Below are 22,327 nucleotides of genomic sequence, written 5' to 3'. Positions count from 1 at the left end.
AGGAATTTGTTTCCGGTAGAACACGCTGCACTAGTATCGTTGTCAAAAAAACTGCTAAGTGGCACTATACAGTTCCATTTTGGCTACTGTTGAAAGAGTTCAAAGAGTTAATGGCTTGGGGGAAGAAGCTGTTTAAATGTCTGCTGGATTTGGTGCGCATGGATCGGTAGCGCCTGCCTGAGGGGAGTAGCTGGAAAAGGTGGTGGGCAGGGTGCGGAGGGTCCAGTAGGATTTTCCGCGCCCTAGTTTGGATTCTTGCAGTGTGCAAGTCCTCGAGAGTGGGTAGGGCGGTGCCAATGATTTTTTCCGCCGTCCTAACTGTCCGTTGAAGTCGGATTTTGTCCATTTTTGTGGCGGCCCCGAACCAAACGGTGATGGAAGAACACAGGCAGGTCATGGGCAAAGACCCGCCCGCACGCACACACGTAAATCTATCTAAATCAATCCAGACAATAATAATAATAATAATAATAATAATAATAATAATAATAATAATAATAATAATAATAATTTGGATTTAGCGCGTGTGGCTACCGGTGCTCGACGACAGAACAAAAATTTATCCCGTGACTGTAAAGTGACCTTGACAGTTTTGAAAGGCTCTTATAAATTATATTATTATTATTATTAAAAAAAACTCTTCATTTTTCATTTGTTTTATTTCTTGTGATTGTTATTCATCAGTTATTTAATTAGAAATATATTAAATGGCCTACAGACAGACCGATTTCCTAATACTGTATTTGATCCTTTTACCTCTATAATACGATCCCATGTTGCAACACAGTTTTACGATGTATTTTCCATTTTTCCCCTGAAAATTCCTTGTGCCTTCCTTCTGTCGTGAGGGGAGATTAGGTGCGGATTAGGACTCGGTGGTTTTGCTCGGCTGCAGGTTTTCATCCCAATAAATATTCCAAGAATGTCACCTTTTTTGTGGTGTAGGGCAAATATATTCCCGATGGGGGGCGCTGTTTATACAAAATCCAATTATGAACCACAAGGGAGGCTTCCGAGGTGGTGAGGTTCAAAAGCAGGTTCAGTCAAATATTACGATCACACAAGAAGAGACCTACAGAAACATGCCTGGTTTAAAGGGAGCAAAAACCGATTATTTGTAATATCTAACAATAAGTTTCAGTGAGATAGTCGGCGCGTTTGTGTTATAAGTAACTCGAGGCTGCGGAGCTCCGCTAATCGGCGTTTGAATTGAACTTTGCACAAAGGAGGATCTGTGCTGGTGGACGAAAGGAAGGGAGGGAGGAAGGTGCGCTCAGGTAATGTAACACCGAGGGGAGTCACGTGATCAACGCTCCAACCTGCTTCCCCTCAAGTGGATGTGAGCGAGCGAGCGAGGACACGGCTCGCACCGAAAGCAGGTGCTTGTTTTTATTATTATTTTCATTCCTATTGCAACGTATCGATGGACGTTTCCGATTCCCTTTCGTCCTCGTTCACTTGAAAACAGCCCAAGTGATACAGGTTCGTGGTATTTATTCTTTCTATATTTTTAATGCTTAATAAGCGTGTTATAACACGGTAAATCACTAAGGCATTATTGATTTCGGTTGACTCAGACAAGTGTAAAATAATTGCTGGAATTGGGAAGGCCAGATTAAAGTAATCCACCAAGAGAGACGAATTTGCCACTTTAATGTCAAATGGTTGTTACTTGTGCAATGTGGCAGATAAAATGAGTCCTAAATATTTCCCCCCACTGTTAATGTATCTTATAAACCGTGAATTGCACTGAATATGAATGGGGGAAAAATCAGTTCTCGAGTACGGATGAAAAAGTCTGTTGATGTGATTGCATAAGTCTGCACACCTTATAACTTGCGACGTGGCTGTTTCATCATTGACGATTGATCCTCCACAGCTCATATTAAACGGGTGACAGCACTCCGCTACTTCCATTCAAAGTACCTCTGATGAAAAAAAAGTTCAGATGATCTAGTAGGCTTTTTATGACATTTTTGCAGTCGTATCTCACAACACATGCCACACAGATATCTTGAAAATTTGCCAATAAGATTTTTCATTGACACATAGGTCATGTTAACTCATTTACTGCCAGACATATGAAAAAAAATGTGTCCACTCCAGTGCCAGGGTTTTTGTCATTTTCACTCAAATTGCAGGATCCACATAATATTGAGTTTTGGGACTATATCAACATTCAATAATAATAATAATAATAATAATAATAATAATAATAATAATAATAATAATAATAATACATTTAATTTCTAAGCACCTTTCAAAACTCTCAAGGACACTTTATGGTCACAGGATAATATTTTTTTTTTTTGCGGGTGAGCAGCGGTAGCCATTCGCGCCAGCATTCACTGCACCCAGAAGTAACGCAGCATCAAAGTTATGAAAGGAAAAGAAAAGGAAAGAAAGAAGTAGAAAAACTAAATACAGGAGCTGCTGGAAAGGCAGCCGCGATATTTTTTTCTGCGGGTGAGCAGCGGCAGCAACACGCGCCAGCGTTCACTCAACCCGGAAGTAACAGTTGAAAAAAAACCACTGTTCTTTCATCAGAAAAGAATGAGTTAATTCCTAAATTATATGGGTCTGGAGTTATCTGAACTTGAAATGCGCCTGTACAAAATACAATACGATACATATTGGTTTATATAGTGCTTTAACAATAGCTGATGCTGGAACAAAGCACTAACATGGAAAAAGGGGAACTGTTGCCCCTTGTGGAAAAGAAAAAAAACATTGCCAGAGGCCATGGCTAGCGCTTTATCGGCATCCAAGCATCAACAAACAAAAGACAAACAAACTCGGGAATGGCGCTCTATGTCATATTTTCAATTCCCGAATAAATTCATGAATGACGGTGAATGAGTTAAACTTGAAAAAAAAATGCTGATAAGTTATTTGTTTTCGCCTGATTTCTCTGTATCACAAAAAAAGTATTTCTTGTCACAAAAAAAGATCAAGCAAAAGCAAAGTTGTGGACAATAATTGACAATTAGCATTTGTATCACACCCCGACCATCACAGACTGATTTCAGCTTAGGTGGTTTTGAAGTGATTCATCTTGACTCACTGCTTGTTCCTTGTCTCTGTTGTCTCTGTTTAAAATAGTCATCGGAAACACATTGGACTCCATTTCTAAAGACAACATTTGTCAACAGATGGACCCCAGTTGAAGCCAGCTAGACCCCATCTGTCCATGTTCATTCTCCTGGCCCAATTCCAGAAATGGACCGGCGGTCTTACATGTCCAGCCACGTGCTGGTTAGGGTTCTTCTTCTTCTCCTGGTGCGCTTTGCTAATCATGCTTGGGGTGAGTCACTGGCTTGCTGTGTCCTTGAATGTGAAATAAGTGTCATCCAAATATGAAATAATAGTCATCCAAACAATTGTGTGGCATGGTGGCCATAGCGATCGGCACATATGCCTTGCAGCTCTGTATTAGGAGGAATAATAGCGATGTAAGTGTCAATAATAATAATAATAATAATAATAATAATAATAATAATAATAATAATAATAATAATAATAATAATAATAATAATAATAATAGATTTCATTTATAAGCACCTTTCAAAACTCTCAAGGTCACTTTACAGTCACAGGAGAAATTTGAGCAGCGGCAGCCACACGCGCTAGCGTTCACTCAACCCAGAAGTAACTCAAATAGATAGAAAGCTAGCTAGCTAGCTAATAGATAGCCAACTAGATAGCTAGCCAGCCAGACAGACAGCTAATAAATAGCTATTAGATAGCCAAATAGCCAGCTAGATACCTAATAGATAGATAGCTGGCCAGATAGCCAGCCATCCAGCTAATAGGTAGCAAATAGACAGCTCGGTAGCTAGCTAGATAACTTTATGTGTGAGTTCATGACCAAAACGTGAGTACAACTCGCTGTACTTTTGTATCTTTAGTAAGTTGTGGCTCATGTTCGTGTGCTCGCTAGCCAGACTAGCCCGCGAGCATCAGGTGACCGAAGTTCGCCATGTTTGGTCGAATAAGACAAAAGTGTAGTTTGATGAATGTAGCTAACATCACATTTACAATAATATACTCTTCAGGATTAAAATTTCGGTCTCGTTTTTGATTAACTCTTTGGCCAATAGATCTGTATGAATGATAGTGTTATTTAAAGCGCCAAGTGTGTATTTTTTTAGGGTTTAGCTAGTGTTTGAGAATCATGATGCTAGGTTTAGCATGCTAATAGGTTGAATTTCTGCGCAAAGGGTCGTTTTCGTGACACACTAAAATGCCGTGAGAAAAGTTAAAGCGCCTATTTTACTTTGAAACATGGTAGCTTATCAAGCCATAATTAAATGTCTTCTTCTGGGTTTCTGCTCCCTCCCTGCGCCCTTATCACGTTGCACTTTTGTCCTTGCTAACTTTGCTAACTTGACTATTTGCTCTGGTGAATTATTGACTACATGAGTTGGTGTTATTTTTTTTTTTTGGGGGGGGGTGTTTTGTTTATAGTTTCCCAAAAGTCCCTCTAGCTGCTGAACAGACAAATTAGATATACTGTACTTTAGACGAGCAGCGTTTTTTTTTCTCTTTTTTTAAAATTCATATCTCAGCGTGTGTTTGATTCAGCTGACTGGATGATGGCAGCGCACACCACATTCCTGAACCTCCTCCTCCATCTCCCCCACCACCTCCTCCTCCTCCTCAAAGTGGTTACTGTGTAGTTTCATGATGTCACTGAGTCATCACATGGGCGCTCACATGGATTTAAGAAGGAAAAAAAAAAGTCTAGAAAACAGTGCAGGCTGCGTTTATGTGCCTACTCAAGGGAGCAGAATGTGCAGTTTTGAAGATAAAATGTTGCACAACACACTGCTCGCTATACTTACAGTACAGAAACAAATGAGCATTTGCTGACTCCAAACTCATGCACCTAACATTCTTTTTTTATCGGTTTGGTGGTCAACTGGTTAGCATGTCCTCCTCACAGTGTGAAGGTCGCGACTCTGGACTTCCTGTGCCGAATTCAAATGTTTTTTTACACGATCGCGTGGGTTCTTTTCGGGTTTGCTGGTTTCCTCCCACATTCCCAAAAAACATGAATAGCAGGTTAAAGGACAACCGACACCATTTTTTTTGTTTCCTGACATCAGAAAAACGTTTTATAGCATTTAAAATACCCAAAACACGCAGGCTGATATTTTTAGTCAAATGCAAAACACCAACAAAAGTGTCCTAAAACTACTTCTAAATTACCTCAGAAAGTTTCAGTTTCAGAAGGTCCCGCCCCCTTGTTCGGGACGTCACGCCAAAATGTCTTGCCTTGCTCGAGAATGGAAACTATGGCTTCAGATGCTTTCTTGTTACTCATCCAGTTATGAATATGATTCAAATAGTTCTGAAGAGGAAAGCATAAATGTTTGCAATCGATTAAAGAAGTCCTTCCGTGTCATTTTGAGGCGTCTGGACTCCAATGTAGCGTCCCAGAAAATGCACAAGATGGCGCCCAAGGTCCGTTGGAAATGGGCTAATTTGTCTGCTGGGAATTTGTGTCAACTAGTATCAAATAGTAGTCTTGGTGCAACACATAACGATTCACCATCGCGTTATTTATGTGTTTTCCTTCTAATTTCGCCATCAACACGAAGTTTTCAGAACAAACAAAGTACCCAAAATGCATTGTGTGTCGCTTTCTCGATCAGTGACAATACCTACCGTGACGTCACGGTAGGTATCGTCACCAAATCAAAACAAGACTTCCTGAATATTCAGCGTGAGTCTTAAAACGTAAAATATAGCTATATGCGGTGGAATCTTTGTAAAATACGCTTAGTAGAAGTCATTTGAAGTGATTTTACAAATTATGGACACAACAAGTCCGGGGGGGCGTCGGTTGTCCTTTAATGGAACACTTGAAATTGTAGATCAGTTGTGGTTGCAGTTGAATGTTTGCTGACTTATATAAAAATCAGTTAATACTTTTCTATGATTCAGACTTGATGTTAGTTTTACTCCCTGGTGTTTTCTACTATCTTTGTGACTGCTTTATTTTTCCTGTATTTGATAGTTGTCCATGTTAAGCGCTTTGTTACAGCTTCAGCTATTGTGTAAGTGCTATATAAATCAATATGTATTGTATAAAAATGTAACATGCTTTCATTTCTCCTGCTTTAACTTATTTTAACAAAATATTACTTTTATCTCATCAGGGAATAGCACTGTATCGAGGGACTTCAGATCTCAAAATGCTACAGTAAGTGAAGACCATTATTTTTTTAAAATAATACCTGACTCTTGTGAAGGCTACACTAATGGTTGAAGTTTTGAAATGATATACAGTCAAACCTCAGTTTTCAAACGTCTCTGTTCTCGACCAATTCAGTTTTAGACCAAAAATGTTTTTTTTTATGCCTCGGTTTACAACGGAAAATGGGTTCTTGATCAAACTGAGCGCACCTGAATGCACCACTCAACTCCCCTGCGTTTCCTGTGTCCATAATTTGTAAAATGGCTTCAAATGACTTCTACTGAGCGTATTTTACATATCAGCCTGCATGTTTTGGGTCGTTTAGATGCTATAAAACGTTTTTCTGATGTCAGTTAGGAAACAAAAAAAATGGTGTCGGTTGTCCTTTAACTTCCTTGTGTCGCACTTCATTATGACAAACACATTATCTTCGTATTGCGTTCCATCGTGAGCAGACGTGTTTGTATTGTTCAATCACGAAAATAAAATAAAATAAAATAAAATAAAATAAAGCAGGCATTGATGAAATTGATTATCATGGGAAATGTTTCGGTTTTCAATCAAATCAGTTTTTGAACAGGTTTCTGGAACGGATTATGGTCGAAAACTGAGGTTTGACCATATCAGTTTTTTTGACAACGATACTAGTGCAGCGTGTTCTACCGGAAACAAATTCCTTGTGTGTCCTACATACTTGGCAATAAAGATGATTCTGATTCTGATTCTGATTCTGATCTTGGTTTAGCTATTTATAATTGTATATAAAATTGATTTTCAGTACAATTTTCCACAAATGGCTTTCTTCTGCATTTTGACTGGTTATGTCCAATTCTGTACACAAGCTTCACTTGTTACTTTGGGGTGTAGCTGACAGGCTGCGAACGCATTTTGCTAATATTTTTTTCCTATTCCATCTCACTTTGTGTGTGTTTCACTTCGCTTTCAGGGTCCTAACATCGCGGCTATCGTGGCCCCCACCGTCACGCTGGGCCTCCTTGCCATAGCCTTGGCAGTGGCCATGTGGCTGCTGTGCGTGGTGAAGAAGAAACGGCAGACGGAAGGTGCTTACCGGCCCAGCGCAGAGGAGCAGCGCGGGACTTGCAGTGTGGCCACCACCGACATGCTGAAACTCCCCAAGGAGGAAAGACTAATTTGAGGAGCCCCTATGTGGAGGGGGTAGGACCCTGTTTAAAAAAAAAAAAAAAAAAAACTTTCAAAGCGTTCTTCAACCATTTTCCTGTGCACACATGAAAATGGAGCTCCAGTATTTTCGAAGTACTGTACCTTTTTCTCTGATGCGTTTTAAACTCGTTTTGTGATATGTATCATCCCCTACACAGTAAATCAATACAGTGATACCTCGGTTTACGAACCCCTTAGTTTGCGAACTTTTCGGTTTACGAACTTTAAATTTATAAAAATTTAACCTTGGCATACAAACTATTTTTCGGGATACACACGTAGCTGCCATAACGAGTGATGTGTCGTGCGCGAACGAGCCCGTTCTCCTGACAAGAAAATTGGAGCCGGCTTGTTTTGGTCCTCTATTCCCCGCCCCCAGTCATCGATTAAAGCCACGTGATTGGCCAAGATCGCAGCAGTGAGCGGAGATGGTTTAAATATTAAAGAGACAGGCTGACGACAGAGAGTGACAAAATGGACGTTCCTCATCAAGTGTTTAATGCTGATGAAACCGGCCACTCCATTCCATCAAGCCATCAACGACCATCACAAAGGTAAATAAAACCACTTTATTCTACAGTACAGTTTATTTCATTAATTATAATACCATAGCACATTTATTATACATAAAATAAGGTCTATTTTGTGTAGTTTTAAGGTTTAGAAAATTAGAAAGTAGAAAATTATGTTTTATGGGGACTTGGGAACGGATTATTCTCATTTTAATGGTTTCGTCTGGTAAATTTATTTTTGGGATACACACTTTTCGCCTTACACACTGTCTGGGAACCAATTAAGTTCGTAAGCCAAGGTATCACGGTACCATATTTTTTAACCTCGGTAAACTGCTCACCAAAACTACATTTTTGTTTGACTCAACAGCTGTTTTCTCATGCAGGACATTTCATATGATCGACTTGTGTCACTGAGTCATCTTTTTTTTTCCAAGTTAATTTATGTCTTTGTCCAATAAATATTTACTGTATATGTACCACTGCTATAAAGAGGTCAATTGATAAAAAAGAAGCACAGAAGAGAAGGGGAAGTTATTTAAATGAGACATCAAGTGACACATTGTATCAGCTTAAATCATTTCAGGACAAACCACTTGATGTAAGATACTTTACCTGAACTTGAGCCCTTGATTGCTGAAAAACGACTTAATATCAACGAGGATGCCTGTCAGCCGGTGCACTAGCACACACAGACATGCACACACAAGTTAGCACAAAAATAGCATCATTATTGCATATAATATTGAAACATACACTTTGCATATGCTTCATTTTCCCGTTCTAATCAAAAGGACAGTGGTAGGTGCACTCTTTGACCATCTGTAACGTTTGCTAACTTTAAAAAAATGAAGTCAATTCCAACCTTTGAATGAGCAATATGGGTGAATTGTAAATGAAAAAAACGATTTGACATTAATAACGTGTTAGTATTACGTGGAAGAAGATAAGAAATATGTCCGATATTATGTCGAGAACGTTAAACTTGCAGGGATTTCCGGGGAGGACCTACGTCATGTATTTACACAGGCGGTGGGAGGAGCCAATTGGGTAAAACCATAATTTGAGCAATGGGGGACTTCAGAAAATGAATTTAATAGATGACTAAAATTATGTTGAGTTGTGCATCACTCGACACAATAAAAACAAAGAAACACTTAAAGCGACATGTCCGGGTGATTTATTTGATTTATTCTCCAATGATAAAGGCTTCACAGTTAAAACTCGCTTGCTTGGAAACAATGGCGTCAGGGTGAGAGGGGGTGTGTGGGCGGGTCAAATGTGAATGTTGTTTCTGTGCTTTTTACGCTATCGCAAAGTAAATAAATAAACAAAACAAAATAAAAACAAGCAAAACCGTCACTAGTGTTGCTAACACAACGACAGTGTTCGGAATGACTCACTCATTAAACTTTATCGTGTACGAAAATAGTGGTCTATAACCACTGGTATTTGTAGCTGGGCATGAATGAACTGATTTTTGAGCGATTTTTTTTATATTGAGCTACACAATCAACTAGCCATTACGTTAAAACTGGTGTAAAAAAATAACCAAATTAGGTTACAAAATGTTTAATCCAATTTTTGGCACTATTCAATGAACCAAACTTGGTAAATTTGGTAAATTCATAAGTTGTTGTGCCCAAGAAACCTTGGCCACAACAACTCATGAATGTGGATACTTTTTCCCCATTTGATGAATCAAAATCTTGATTCAATGTGCTTCGTCATATCCTCAACCAAATACACAGGGCATAAATAACCCAACATTAGTTTAGTGTCATTTGAACCCAGGGCTGGGTTACCTATTTTACATTTAACAGGCAAATGTAAGATTGTAGATGTGAATGGTGATGAATATGTGAATGATTCCGAACACAGCTAACATCGAAAGCGCAATGTGGAGCTAAAATGGTTATTTAATGGTGGTTGGGTTAGTGGAGAGTTTTTTTAGGCTCCCTCTTCCTCGCCCTCCTCTTCGAACTCGCCCTCTTCGGCGGTGGCGTCCTGGTACTGCTGGTACTCGGACACCAGGTCGTTCATGTTGCTCTCGGCCTCGGTGAACTCCATCTCGTCCATGCCCTCACCCGTGTACCAGTGGAGGAAAGCCTTGCGTCGGAACATGGCGGTGAACTGCTCAGAGATGCGCTTGAATAGCTCCTGGATGGCCGTGCTGTTGCCGATGAAGGTGGCGGCCATCTTGAGGCCGCGCGGCGGGATGTCGCACACGGCCGTCTTCACGTTATTGGGGATCCATTCCACAAAGTAGCTGCTGTTCTTGTTCTGCACGTTCAGCATCTGCTCGTCGACCTCTTTCATGGACATGCGGCCGCGGAACACGGCGGCGACGGTTAAATAACGGCCGTGGCGCGGGTCGCACGCCGCCATCATGTTCTTGGCGTCGAACATCTGCTGGGTGAGCTCGGGTACGGAGAGGGCGCGGTATTGTTGGCTCCCCCTGCTGGTGAGGGGGGCGAAACCCGGCATGAAGAAATGCAGGCGCGGGAAGGGCACCATGTTTACCGCCAGTTTGCGCAGGTCGGCGTTGAGCTGGCCGGGGAAACGCAAGCAGGTCGTGACCCCGCTCATGGTGGCCGACACCAAATGGTTGAGATCTCCGTAAGTGGGCGTGGTCAACTTCAACGTGCGGAAGCAGATATCGTACAGGGCCTCGTTGTCTATGCAGTATGTCTCGTCCGTGTTCTCCACCAGCTGGTGCACCGACAAAGTGGCGTTGTACGGTTCCACCACCGTGTCGGACACTTTGGGCGAGGGCACCACGCTGAAGGTGTTCATGATGCGGTCTGGGTACTCTTCGCGGATCTTGCTGATGAGCAACGTGCCCATACCGGATCCCGTGCCGCCTCCCAGGGAGTGAGTGAGCTGAAAGCCCTGCAGGCAGTCGCAGCTCTCCGCTTCCTTCCTCACCACATCCAAGACCGAGTCGACCAACTCGGCTCCCTCCGTGTAGTGGCCCTTGGCCCAGTTGTTGCCTGCTCCGCTCTGACCTGGAAAAGAACACGCGGGACTTTTCTAGTTGGGCGGCCTTTCATGTTGAGATGTCCACAGACCTCCAAGCGCTTTCATAATAAAATGACTTGATGACTGTGATTTACCAAAGACAAAATTGTCAGGTCTGAAGATCTGACCGAAGGGACCGGATCGGACAGAATCCATGGTCCCTGGCTCCAGATCCACTAGGATGGCGCGGGGAACATACTTCCCACCTGGAAAACAAACAATAACCATTTATGAATTTGGGGAAGCAATTCGTGTCTTCAATCCCTTCCACATTTACATATAGACATACAACAAATTAATGAGAAACTAATTTGAAGTAAAAAACGATGACTGTTATTGTGGTTTACATCAGAATCATCTTTATTGCCAAGTATGTAGAACACGCAAGGAATTTGTTTCCGGTCAAACACGCTGCACTAGTATCGTCATCAAAAAAAAATGCAAAGAGGCACTATACAGTTCAATTTGGGCTGCTGTTCAAAGAGTTAATGGCTCGGGGGAAGAAGCTGTTTAAATGTCGGCTGGATTTGTTGCGCATGAATCGGTAGCGCCTACCTGAGGGAAGTAGCTGGAAAAGGTGGTGGGCAGGGTGCGGAGGGTCCAGTATGATTTTCCGCACCCTATTTTGGATTCTTACATACGAAAATGTGGAATTTTGGTTTGGACTTTAGCAAGCATCATGGAACTTCACAAATTTTATTTGCTTTTGTGGGCCGAATAAAATGATGTGGCGGGCCAGATTTGGACCCTGGGGCCTTGACTTTGACACCTACGCTGTAAGGGGTGTGGTCTCGGGACTGATGTCAGAAATGTGACTCCAAATCAGTTTTTGGGGGGGATGTAGCTTCACTCAGCTCCTTGCGTGTGCTCTCATTTTCTCATTCGTATGTTCGGTGAGAGCAGAGAATAGTAGTTAAAAATGTATTTGTCAGATGAAAAATTACAACTAACATCGACTACACACAAACCTTGATTAATTATTGATCAGAGGGTGCATTTCACGCCTTTTTTTGTCTGTGTCCTTTATCATTTATTCAAGAACACATAAAAACAAAACAAAAGAAAAATCCTAGTTTACCCGAAGCCTCATTGTAGTACACGCTGATCCTGTCCAGCTGCAGGTCGCTATCGCCATGGTACGTTCCGGTAGGATCAATGCCGTGCTCGTCACTGATCACCTCCCAGAACTGTGAGAGGGTGAAAGAAACATGAATATGCATTTTAAGAATTAATTTGATCAAAAGAGAGAATAAAACATGAATCTTGAAATTATGTGTGGGGGCGTGGTGGCATAGTTCAACGTTATTACTGCATTTACAACTAGGTCAGTGAATGGGTGTGGGTGTGAGTGCTTGACAAAAACCATCATCGCACTGTTTTTTTTAACAAGCAAAATGATGGGCGGGGCACGATGGGGGAGTGAGGGGTGATTCATGTGCAAAAAGCATGCAAAATGTTCTTTCTGGAACATTCCGAGAAGATAGGTTCGATGTGGTTGGGGCGTTTATGCGAATGAATGAAATCAATCACGCACTAATCTGTGCACGTACAAAAATACCCTTAAACGTGACAGCAGGGAGATGAGATTACCTTGGCCCCGATCTGGTTTCCGCACTGGCCGGCTTGCAGGTGCACAATTTCACGCATTTTGGGATGCGGGTGAGGGACGTGGATGGTTCGAGAAGAAGGAGGAGAAGGAGAGAAGCGACGATGGCTCCTGGTGTACAAACGACGGCTGTTTCTCTGACGAAATGGATTGCCCCCCCTCCCTTTTTCGAAACGCTTCAACTGGACTGAAGCGGTGGTGAGAGGTGACGTCATCGTCATGGTAACCAAAGAGCGGACCACAAGGGGGCGGGGCCCACTATGTGCCAAATGGGGGCGACCCTGTGAGATGCATTCGTAGTCTTCCTCGCACTTTTTTTCTTTTTATAGTTATTTTATATCATTTATGAAAACTATTAAAAGGCTTTGGTTGTATTTATAGGCTCTCAATTTCTCTCAATACTGGCCTTTGCTTTCTGTTCAATGTCATACCTTCTAAATAAAAGCTCATAGTCTAACAAGTCGCACCGTTTCGCCAAACTTTCGTTAGATATTTTTAATTTATTGATCAGTTGCTATCATAAACAAGCACAAGATAGTTTGGGGGTGACTGCTAAATGTCAACGTGCCAAAGAAAGTGAAGTGAATGTTTTAGTACACTAGCTTAGTTTTATTTTGAAAAGCGGACTTCACACGCGATTTTACGCCAATCTCACCTCAATTTGTCTCAGTTGAAGACCAGAAGGCTTATTTTTTTGCTTTGAGTTGATAATGGGGAAATCAAAAAAATATTATTTACCATATATTCTATGACCCCCCACACCCCCTCGTCACACTTTTTGAAACACGATGTTGTGATTAGTATTGTGTTTGTGAAATATGGCAGCCATTTTGTGACTTGCTGTCGACAGAAAATGTCATGGCTTGGTGTATTTTGTTGCTTATTTCATATTAGATAAACTCAATATTAATTAGAAATCAGTGTTTATACGAGTGGATGTGTGGAACTGTCTTAAGTTGGGAGTCACTCAACACACGCCTTTTCCATTTATCACAGAACATAGTTAAAGGACAACCGACACAATTTTTTTGTTTCCTAACTGACACCAGAAGAACGTTTTATAGCATCTAAAATACTCAAAACATACAGGCAGATATTATTAGTCAAATTAAAAACACCAATAAAAATGACTTAAAGTGTCCCAAAATGACCCCGGAAATGGCGAGTTTCAGAACGTCCTACGCCCTTGTTCGTGATGTCATGCCAGGATGTCCTGTCTTGCTCTAGAATCAAAACAATGGCTTCAGATTCGGAGAAGATGCTTTCTTGTTCCTCATCCAGTTATGAATATGATTCAAATAGTTCTGAAGAGGAAAGCATAAATGTTTGCAATCGATTAAAGAAGTCCTTCCGTGTCATTTTGAGGCGCCTGGACTCCAATGTATCGTCCCAGAAAATGCAAAAGATGGCGCCCAAGGTCCGTTGGAAATGGGCTGATTTGTCTGCTGGGACTTTGTGTCAACTAGTATCAAATAGTAGACGTAATAGTAATAGTAGTAGATCCGAATGTGACGTCACTTTGGGCATCGTCATCAACTCGAAAACAAGATTTCCTGAATATTCACCATGAGTCTTAAAATGTAAAATATAGCTATATACCGTGGAATCTTTGTAAAATGGGCTCGGTAGAAGTCATTTGAAGTGATTTTACAAATTATGGACACAACTTGTCCGGAGGCGTCGGTTGTCCTTTAAAAAGGAACAAAAAAATTAATTAGCTGGATTACAGTATTTGTCTTATCAACCAAACTTTTGTTTGTGTGACTGTAATGAAACTAAAAGGGTGAATAATTGGTAAAGTGGTGTGTCGGTTCTGCTAATAGCAACAAGACGATGGCTGAAAGCGTTGACATCCTGCATGATTGCATTCCTCCGTTGTGCAAAGTAACCAGCCAGCAAGCGGCCAATAGCACTCAACTTCCTGCTTCTCAGCAAAGCCACATTTTTGTATTGTTGTCTGACTGCGACACCCACACAAGCCACTTTCCAACCCAGCAGGAAACATTTTTTTTTGGGGGGGGAGAGGGGGATTCTCACACACGCACACGAATCTGGAGAATATATAGGAGGAATCTTAAAGATCTTTATCAAAAGGCCTACTTCTTGGACCATGTCGCTTCCAGAAGAGGAACTCACATGCCCCATCTGCCATGAAATCTTCTCCGACCCGGTGATGCTGTCTTGCAGCCACAGCTTCTGCAGGAGATGTCAGGAACGCTGCTGGGACGCGAGCCACCGCGAGTGCCCAGTGTGTCGGAAGAAGTCCTCCAAGTCAAGCCACTTCCCCAACCTGGCCTTGAAGAACATCTGCGAGGCCGTGGTCTCCCGTCGGGAGGTAGAAGCGGCGGAGGAGAGGATGATGTGTCCACTGCACGAGGAGAAGTATAAACTTTTTTGTTTGGAGGACAAGGAGCCCATCTGTGTGGTGTGCCAATGCTCCAAGGCGCACAAAGACCACGAATGCTCACCTGTAGAGGAGGCAGCGACGGACTGCAAGGTAGGACGGCGGGATGGAAACTTCAGCGTTGGTTGCATTCTTAGAAGAAGAGAAACTAAAAACAACAACAACAAAAAAACGGAGTAACAGGTTTCTGCCGTTGAGAATTATATACAGTAATAAGCGAAACACATGGAAATTTTCCAACGATCGAATGAAACTAACAATATTTTTGGCCATAACTGCAAAATAGTTTAAAGCTTAGCCATTTGCGAGTAAAAAATAAATAAATAAGGAAAAAAACAATTAGTTATTGTGCTCATCCTCTATTTGTGTTGTTTTTGTTTTAATTTCATGAACACCTCCACGTAGAATGCTGCTCTTCAAGTCCGTCCATTAGTCTGACGACAGCAGCGGTGAAGAATTCCAACTGATCCAAACATTGACAATGTAAACTAGCGCATTTCTCTCCGTTCGACTTTCCAGGATAAACTAAACGACTCCCTCAAGAGTCTCCAGGACAAACTGGACAAAATGAAGACGATCCACAGGGCCTCCGCCGACATGTTCAAGCACATTAAAGTGAGTCACTTTTCCTTATAAACAAAACAAACAAACAAATGGACAAATACATAAAATAAGAATACACAATAAATAGATAAATACATAGATTAATCAAATAAATACATACACGCAGTACACACAGTACTCAGTACTCAGTACACGCAGTACACGTAGTACACATAGTACATACAGTACATACACAAATGAATAAATAAAGATGGATTGCTAGATAGCTAGCTAGATAGCTAGAGAGATAGGTATCTAAATTTACCCATTGTGGGACTATTAAAGGCTTTTTGATTCTGATCTAGCTAGCTAGTTAGCTAGCTAGATCTGGTTAGGTGGGTTGATGGCTAGATGGTTAGATAGAGAGATAGATATCTAGATAGCTAGCTGACTAGCTAGATGGCTAGCTGGCAAGCTAGATGGCTCGATGGCATGATTGCTCAGTGGCTCAATGGCTTGATGGCGAGATGGATATATAGCTCAGTAGATGGCAAGCTAGATGGCTAGCTGGCTAGCTACATGGCTAGCCGTCTAGGTAGATGGCTCGATGGCTAGCTGGCTAGCTAGCTGGCTAGCTACATGGCTAGCCGTCTAGGTAGATGGCTCGATGGCTAGCTGGCTAGCTAGATGGCTAGCTGGTTAGCTGGCTAGCTGGCTCGAACGACAGATGGATAGATGGATAGATAAAAACAAATACATAATAAAAAAAGATCACATCAGAATTAGAAGAATCATCAATTCTGGACAAGAAAAAATGATGTTGCATTTGTCGATTATTTCACATTATCGCCTTGTGGGAACAAAAAAAAAATCTTTAAACGTTGACGGTCGACAGAAAGGTCATTGTTGGACCATTCGAACTAACTACTGTACTACTAAAAACTGCTGACACACCTGCTGACCGAGGGATCTATCTCCTCTTCTAGGGGCAGGCAGTGGAGACGCAACGTCTAATCCGCGGTCAGTTTGAGCAGCTTCGTCAAGTGTTAGACCGGGAGGAGGAGGCCCGGCTGGCGGCGGTCAAGCGGGAGGAGGAGGAGAAGATAGCGAACATGAACGACAAGATGAAGGAGATGTGGGCCAAGGTACTGTCCCTGGCCGAGAGTGTCGGGGTTGTGCGCCAGCTGCTGAAGGAAGATGACATGGTCTTGTTGAAGGTCAGTAGTTTGAGAATGCTGAGAGGTCAAAGGTCAAGCATTCGTATCGGAGGCAAAAAATTTTGTTTTTTGTGGAAATAAGAACTTTGAAATGTGTTTACTTTTCTTTTGACAGAAGTTTAAGGATCAAGAGGAGAGGTATGGAATCACTTGAAATGGATCCAACGATTGCCGATATAGGGTGACTGGAGTGTAAGTGTGCTATCGTGCGCGCGTATGTGTGTGTGACAACAGAGACACAACATTGGACTCCGACAGCATGTGCGATACCCTTCTCGATGTGGCCAACCACCTCTCCAACCTCAAGTACAGAGTGTGGGAGAAAATGCTGGAACATATTGATTATAGTAAGTGTGCATGGAGAGTATGTATGTGCATGTGTGTAGAATAAGTGCACGTTGATGGGAGTAAGAATGTGTGTGTGTGTGTGTGTGTGTGTGTGTGCGTGTAGTTGTGTGTTTGCGTTTGTATGTGTAGTTGTGTCAACTGTGTGTGTGTGTAGTTGTGTCAATAGTGTGTATGTGTGTGTATACTTGTGTAGATATTGTGTGTGTGTGTGTACTTGTGTCGATAGAGTGTGTGTGTAGTTGTGTGTTTGCGCGTGTATGTCTGTAGTTTTGTTTACGCGCGTATGTGTGTAGTTGTGTCAATAGTGTATGTGTGTGTGTGTGTGTGTGTGTGTGTGTGTGTGTGTGTGTGTGTGTGTGTGTGTGTGTGTGTGTGTGTGTGTGTGTGTGCGTGTAGTTGAGTCAATAGTGTGTGTGTGTGTGTGTGTGTGTGTGTGTGTATACTTCTGTAGATCTTATGTGTGTGTGCGTGTGTGTAGTTGTGTCGATGGAGTGTATGTGTGTGTGTGTGTGTGTGTAAAATTGTGTCAAGAGTGTTTGTATGTATGTGTGTGTGTGTAGTTGTGTCAAAATGTGTGTAGTTTTGTGTGTAGTTGTAGTTGTGTGTGTTTGTGTGACTGTGTGTGTAGTTGTAGTTGTGTGTGTTTGCGTGCATGTGTAGTTGTGTGTATGTGTGTGTGTGTGTAATGGTATCAATAATGTGTATGTATATACTGTAATTGTGTCGATAGTGTGTGTGTGTGTGGTTGTATCGATAGTGTGTGTAGTTGTGTTGATATTGTGTGAGTGTAATCGTTGTACTAAGTTCATCCTGTCTACTTGATATCTAATGTTAAGCAGATTCTTACAGTGTCTGTAAGTAAAGAATCTGCTTAACATCAAACATTGTGTGAGTGTAGTTGTAGTTCTGTGTGTTTACGTGTGTGTACTTGTGTCGATAGTGTGTGCGTAGTTGTGTTGATTGTGTGTGTGCGTGTGTGTAGTTGTGTGTTTGCGTGTGTGTAGTTGCGTCGATAGTCTGTGTGTGTAGTTGTGTTGATTGTGTGTGTGTGTGTGTAGTTGCAGTTGTGTGTTTGAGTGCATGTGTGTAGTTGTGTTGATAGTGTGTGTGTATGTGTGTAGTTGTGTTTGTGTCTGTGCGTGTGTGTCTGATACAGGGTGGGAGTGAGAATTTGTGTGTGAGGGATTTTTTGGGTATTTCTTGGGAATGCATCCACGCGTGGGGGTGCGCGTGCCTGCGTGAAAAGAGCCGCCCGTCTAATTTTCTGGCTTTCAGCTCCCGTGACCTTGGACCCGAACACAGCGCACCCTTGCCTCATCCTGTCGGACGACCTCACTTCCTGTCACTACAGCGACCGGATGAACCGTTGCCCCGACAACCCGGAGCGCTTCCACATCAGCGCCGAGGTGGTGGGCGCCGCGCCGTTGGGCTCGGGAAGCCACCGCTGGGTGGTCCAAACCGGAAGCAACTGGGACTGGCTTCTGGGCGTGGTCTCCTCGTCCATCCCGAGGAACTCGGAGGTCAACGCCAGACCCGAGAACGGATTCTGGACTTTGTGCTTCCGGGACGGCCAAGTGAAGGCCATGACTTCGCCACCGACGCCGCTGGAAGTGTCCAAGGTGCCGGAACGAATCAAAGTCCATGTGGATTATGAAAAAGGCGCCGTGACGTTTTGGGACGCCGATGACGACGACGATTTGCCCATTCACGTGTACGAGCAAACGTTTAGCCAAACGCTGCTGCCGTATTTTTACACGCACAGTGACCATCCGTTGAGGATCCTTCCGGAAAGGGTGATCGTCACCAAGATGAGGCAATAAATCCTTCATTGCAACATCGAAAAGGACATTTCTCATTCCACTTCAATTCCAAAATTTAGAATTTGAACATAATTTGTGAGGTTTAAATAAGTAGACGCGAAGTAGGGTATTAGTTTTTTTTCTATTAAACGCTTTCAAGGACAATGGTTACAATACAATACAATACAATACAATACAATACAATACAATACAATACAATACATCCTAATTTAGATAGCGCTTTCACAACTGCTGCAGCTGTAACAAAGCGCTTAACAAAATAGTCAACACAAAGCAAAATAATAAACATAACAGGGAACATAAAACCATGGACAGTTGTGCAATCTTAACTTGCTCCGTGTACTATATGATTTTTGAGTACATGAAGCAGTTCTAGATGAAAGAGGAGAGGTTTGAAGCATCCTTTTCACCAGTGGATCAGAGACGTCATGGTGGAAGGTGTACGTTTGCTACAAGCTAAGTTTAAGTTCCTACAGTGGACATCTTAAAAGCCTTGCTGAAAACATGCACAAAGAATGAAAATTATGTAGTACTGAATTGAGGAGTGTTAAACTGTTTTTCCATTATATTAGCATTCTTGATTTTTTTTTTTTTTTTTTTTTGTGGACATATGGCTAAAGCCGTATGAGGAATTTAGGATTCTGGCATGTGTTGCACACAAAGTTGGTTCTTGAGTAGGGGTGTATAAAAAAAGAAAATTATCGGTCAATGAATTTTGAATGTTTTAGTTCACGTCTAGGATGGCAACAGACTGATTCTCTGATCGATGGTATTCATATTCTGAATATGATATGATATGATTTGTATTTTGCATTCAACTTCGATAAACTCAATTTGCTGTTCATGTCTGGATAGAAATTACAGGCGCTCCCCGACTTAACAACATTCGAGTTACGAACAATGGTACATACGAACATTTTTGGCGTAGTGAGATCTCTCACTCTATCATATGTAGTATTCTCTCCTGTTGTACATGTACATATCTTTATAGAGAATATATTAAATGTTTATTTTTCAGTACAAACCAATACAAGTTACTTATACACGCCTTAAACATACTTATATAAGCCTTAAAAATTACATTCCATACAAAATATAGCGCTGAAGCAACTTACGAACAAATTCACCATAAGAACGACCGTTCGGAACATATCTCGTTCATAAGTTGGGGAGCATCTGTAATATATCGTATCATGCCGAAATCAAGGGACAAGTATGCAAGCACAAACACACGTGAAATTAAAAGTAGCAATTTTTCACAGATCAAAACGTCTGATTAAAAATTATTAAAAAAGATCGTACGTACAAAACACGATGCAGCTTTTCTTACCTAGTGCACTGTTTGACGGTTGCTGACACTAACAGGGGTGTTTAAACGTTTTTACATTGGCCCCATTATTGTTCTCTCCCCAAGAAAGCAGCATTTGATCAGTGGTGTGTAAACTTGACATCTTTTGTGTAAGCGACGTTAAACGGAGAAAACAAGGCCAATATCTCATTGCCTTTCCATGTGCGCTTCGGAACTGCTTTCAAAGTAAAATCTTTTGGCGCGCTCGGTGGAAAGATTCCTGCCATTTTGACTGGACGTTGATGACATCATCAGACTGCCATGTTATTGTTTTTTTTTCTTTTTTAAGCTATTGTAGCCTGCCTTCCAAAGTAATGAAAATAATTTTGAGAGTAAATATTTTATTTATGAGTTTTTTGTTCGTTAGCGGCAAAACTAAAACTAAAATCTCATTACCAATTATGCTATCGTCTGCCATTTAAAACTGATGTTAAAGGAATGACTAAAGGGAAAAAAATCTGAATTTAGTCTGAATATTTCTCGATTTATTTAGCTAGCTAGTTAGCTATTTGCTATCTAGCTAGCTATCAATGACCTATATAGCTATCTATTCACTATATTGTTATCTATTAGCTATCTATTCACTATATAGCTATCTATTAGCTAGCTAGCTAGCTAGCTAGCTTTCTATCTGTTTGAGTTACTTCCGGGTTGAGTGAACGCTGGCGCGTGTGGCTGCGCTGCTCACCCACAAATAAAAATGTATCATGTGACTGTAAAGTGACCTTGAGACTTTTGAAAGGTGCTTAGAAATGAAATGGATTATTATTAATATTTGAAAGAGTTCCCCTTAGCTAGACGGCTCTCGCGCAGGCGTTATTTTGTCTTTCTTCTCTGCGATACATGGGCACCATTTCCGGACGCAGGCGTCCGGCAGGAAGGGGACTTTGTCCAGGCGAGACAGGTAGACAAGAGGCTGGATGGTGCTGCTGATGTTGAGGAAAGCAAAGCCGACGGGCTGCACGTAGCATCGGAAGACGTCAGGTGAGTAGTAATCCTGAAAGGGGAACAAAGCCACGGGTGGCAGATAGTTGACGATGATGATGCAGAGGATGGAGAGCACGATTTTAAACGCCTTCCTCTTCAGAGGCCGCATATTGTCCTTCCCAACGCCTCCCGACTTCTTCAGAGCCCACAGAATGCTGCCGTTGCACACCACCATCCAAGTGAACGTGGCCAGGATCTCACCCGTGAACACCTTCTCAAAGTCCGGTAAGCCACCTACCATCTTGGCAGCGGAGTAAGCGAAGGTAAGACCGAAGACCGACACGGAGAGACCTAGCCGGTACTCCACGCACTTGAGCCTGCCAAACACTAGTGGGAAAACGACGGCCAAAAAACGATCCAGGCAGATGCAAGAGAGGAACAGAGGTCCGCTGGTGTCCTTTACCCCGTAGGAGAACTTCAGAGCGGACCAGACCGCTTTGCTCTGCCAATGGTAGAGGTTGAGGAAGCTAACGGGGGTCATGGAACCAAAGTAGGCATCCATGAAGGCCAGTGAGCCCAGGTAGATGTCGGATGTGGCGGGTTCCTTGCGGTTACGAACCAACAAGGCAATGACCAGGATGTTAGCGGGGATGCCCACCACCACGTTGATGCACTGCAGCGTCAGATCGAACAGGATGCCCTCCACTTGCGTGTCGCAGCCGTCAAACACGCTAAAAGCTTTGGTGGTCCCGTTTTCACTCGCCGTCACGTTCGAGGATGTCGTCGGCCAGGATGTGTTGGCGGCCATGGCAGAGCACTATGATGGCAAAAGAGTGCGGTTGTACGGTGGGGAGGCGATTGAAAAAGTCTGCACACCCTGAACGCCTGCTAAAGTAAAGCAATGATTCTTTCAAGTAACACACACACATTCTCAGAATGCTGACTTTAATCTATAAATTCTGACTTTAAAGTGAGAATCCTACCATCTGCGTATGTGAAACTGTCACGGCTTGGAATTGAAGCGGATTTACATGGGACAATAGATGTGAGACAATCTCTTGTCATCAATGGATGCCACAGCTTCGTGTTTGCTTTCAAAATTTAGCTTGTAGCAGACGTGCACATTTCACCATGATGTCCCTGAGCCACTGGTGAAAAGGAGGCTTGGATCCTCTCCTCTTTCATCTAGAACTGCTT

General features: G+C 42.2%; 4 protein-coding genes across 8 annotated transcripts; 2 read left to right on the top strand and 2 right to left on the bottom strand.

Annotated features, from left to right (window-relative positions):
- Window positions 1-870: 870 nt before the first annotated feature.
- On the top strand, window positions 871-9,037 carry crb3a (crumbs cell polarity complex component 3a). 5 transcript variants are annotated; one of them, XM_089017978.1, is made up of 4 exons: window positions 871-1,379; window positions 3,153-3,304; window positions 6,165-6,208; window positions 7,149-9,037. In XM_089017978.1, the coding sequence occupies exons 2-4, from the start codon at window positions 3,220-3,222 to the stop codon at window positions 7,356-7,358; spliced, it is 339 nt and encodes a 112-aa protein (XP_088874104.1). In that variant the 5' UTR covers window positions 871-1,379; window positions 3,153-3,219; the 3' UTR covers window positions 7,359-9,037. The 5 variants fall into 5 exon arrangements, with proteins under 5 accessions (XP_088874104.1, XP_088874103.1, XP_088874101.1 ...); XM_089017977.1 differs by having other exon boundaries at window positions 878-1,379; window positions 3,103-3,304; window positions 7,149-9,034; XM_089017975.1 differs by having other exon boundaries at window positions 880-1,482; window positions 7,149-9,034.
- A 23-nt stretch (window positions 9,038-9,060) lies between these two features.
- On the bottom strand, window positions 9,061-12,698 carry tubb4bl (tubulin, beta 4B class IVb-like). The gene is made up of 4 exons (XM_089017972.1): window positions 12,508-12,698; window positions 11,996-12,104; window positions 11,013-11,123; window positions 9,061-10,904 (listed from the first exon to the last, which is right to left on the bottom strand). The coding sequence occupies exons 1-4, from the start codon at window positions 12,562-12,564 to the stop codon at window positions 9,847-9,849; spliced, it is 1,335 nt and encodes a 444-aa protein (XP_088874098.1). The 5' UTR covers window positions 12,565-12,698; the 3' UTR covers window positions 9,061-9,846.
- Window positions 12,699-14,498: 1,800 nt separating this feature from the next.
- On the top strand, window positions 14,499-20,728 carry LOC148885470 (zinc-binding protein A33). The gene is made up of 6 exons (XM_089017973.1): window positions 14,499-15,020; window positions 15,447-15,542; window positions 16,457-16,687; window positions 16,803-16,825; window positions 16,922-17,034; window positions 18,311-20,728. Exons 1-6 carry the CDS (start codon window positions 14,634-14,636, stop codon window positions 18,853-18,855), a joined length of 1,395 nt encoding a protein of 464 aa, XP_088874099.1. The 5' UTR covers window positions 14,499-14,633; the 3' UTR covers window positions 18,856-20,728.
- A 265-nt stretch (window positions 20,729-20,993) lies between these two features.
- LOC148885469 (G protein-coupled receptor 183-like) lies at window positions 20,994-21,947 on the bottom strand. Its single transcript, XM_089019337.1, has one exon. It carries the CDS (start codon window positions 21,936-21,938, stop codon window positions 20,994-20,996), a length of 945 nt encoding a protein of 314 aa, XP_088875463.1. The 5' UTR covers window positions 21,939-21,947.
- Window positions 21,948-22,327: the final 380 nt, after the last annotated feature.

Source organism: Hippocampus bargibanti, linkage group LG17 (genome assembly GCF_051943395.1).
Source record: "Hippocampus bargibanti isolate YZ-2025 linkage group LG17, ASM5194339v1, whole genome shotgun sequence".
NCBI classification, from domain to species: domain Eukaryota; kingdom Metazoa; phylum Chordata; class Actinopteri; order Syngnathiformes; family Syngnathidae; genus Hippocampus; species Hippocampus bargibanti.
Note: the sequence above shows the minus strand (reverse complement) of the source record. Positions and strands in the feature narration are given on the sequence as shown.

Bases quoted from the DNA above. Each gene is read 5' to 3' on its own strand.
- crb3a (XM_089017978.1), top strand. From the start codon at position 3,220: ATGGACCGGCGGTCTTACATGTCCAGCCACGTGCTGGTTAGGGTTCTT. The intron at 3,305-6,164 runs GTGAGTCACTGG...TTATCTCATCAG, and splicing joins CTTTGCTAATCATGCTTGGG to GGAATAGCACTGTATCGAGG. The intron at 6,209-7,148 runs GTAAGTGAAGAC...CTTCGCTTTCAG, and splicing joins TCAGATCTCAAAATGCTACA to GGTCCTAACATCGCGGCTAT.
- tubb4bl (XM_089017972.1), bottom strand. From the start codon at position 12,564: ATGCGTGAAATTGTGCACCTGCAAGCCGGCCAGTGCGGAAACCAGATC. The intron at 12,105-12,507 runs GTAATCTCATCT...ACCCTCTCACAG, and splicing joins GAAACCAGATCGGGGCCAAG to TTCTGGGAGGTGATCAGTGA. The intron at 11,124-11,995 runs GTAAACTAGGAT...TTTGTTTTCCAG, and splicing joins GTACTACAATGAGGCTTCGG to GTGGGAAGTATGTTCCCCGC.
- LOC148885470 (XM_089017973.1), top strand. From the start codon at position 14,634: ATGTCGCTTCCAGAAGAGGAACTCACATGCCCCATCTGCCATGAAATC. The intron at 15,543-16,456 runs GTGAGTCACTTT...CTCCTCTTCTAG, and splicing joins ACATGTTCAAGCACATTAAA to GGGCAGGCAGTGGAGACGCA. The intron at 16,688-16,802 runs GTCAGTAGTTTG...TTCTTTTGACAG, and splicing joins ATGACATGGTCTTGTTGAAG to AAGTTTAAGGATCAAGAGGA.
- LOC148885469 (XM_089019337.1), bottom strand. From the start codon at position 21,938: ATGGCCGCCAACACATCCTGGCCGACGACATCCTCGAACGTGACGGCG.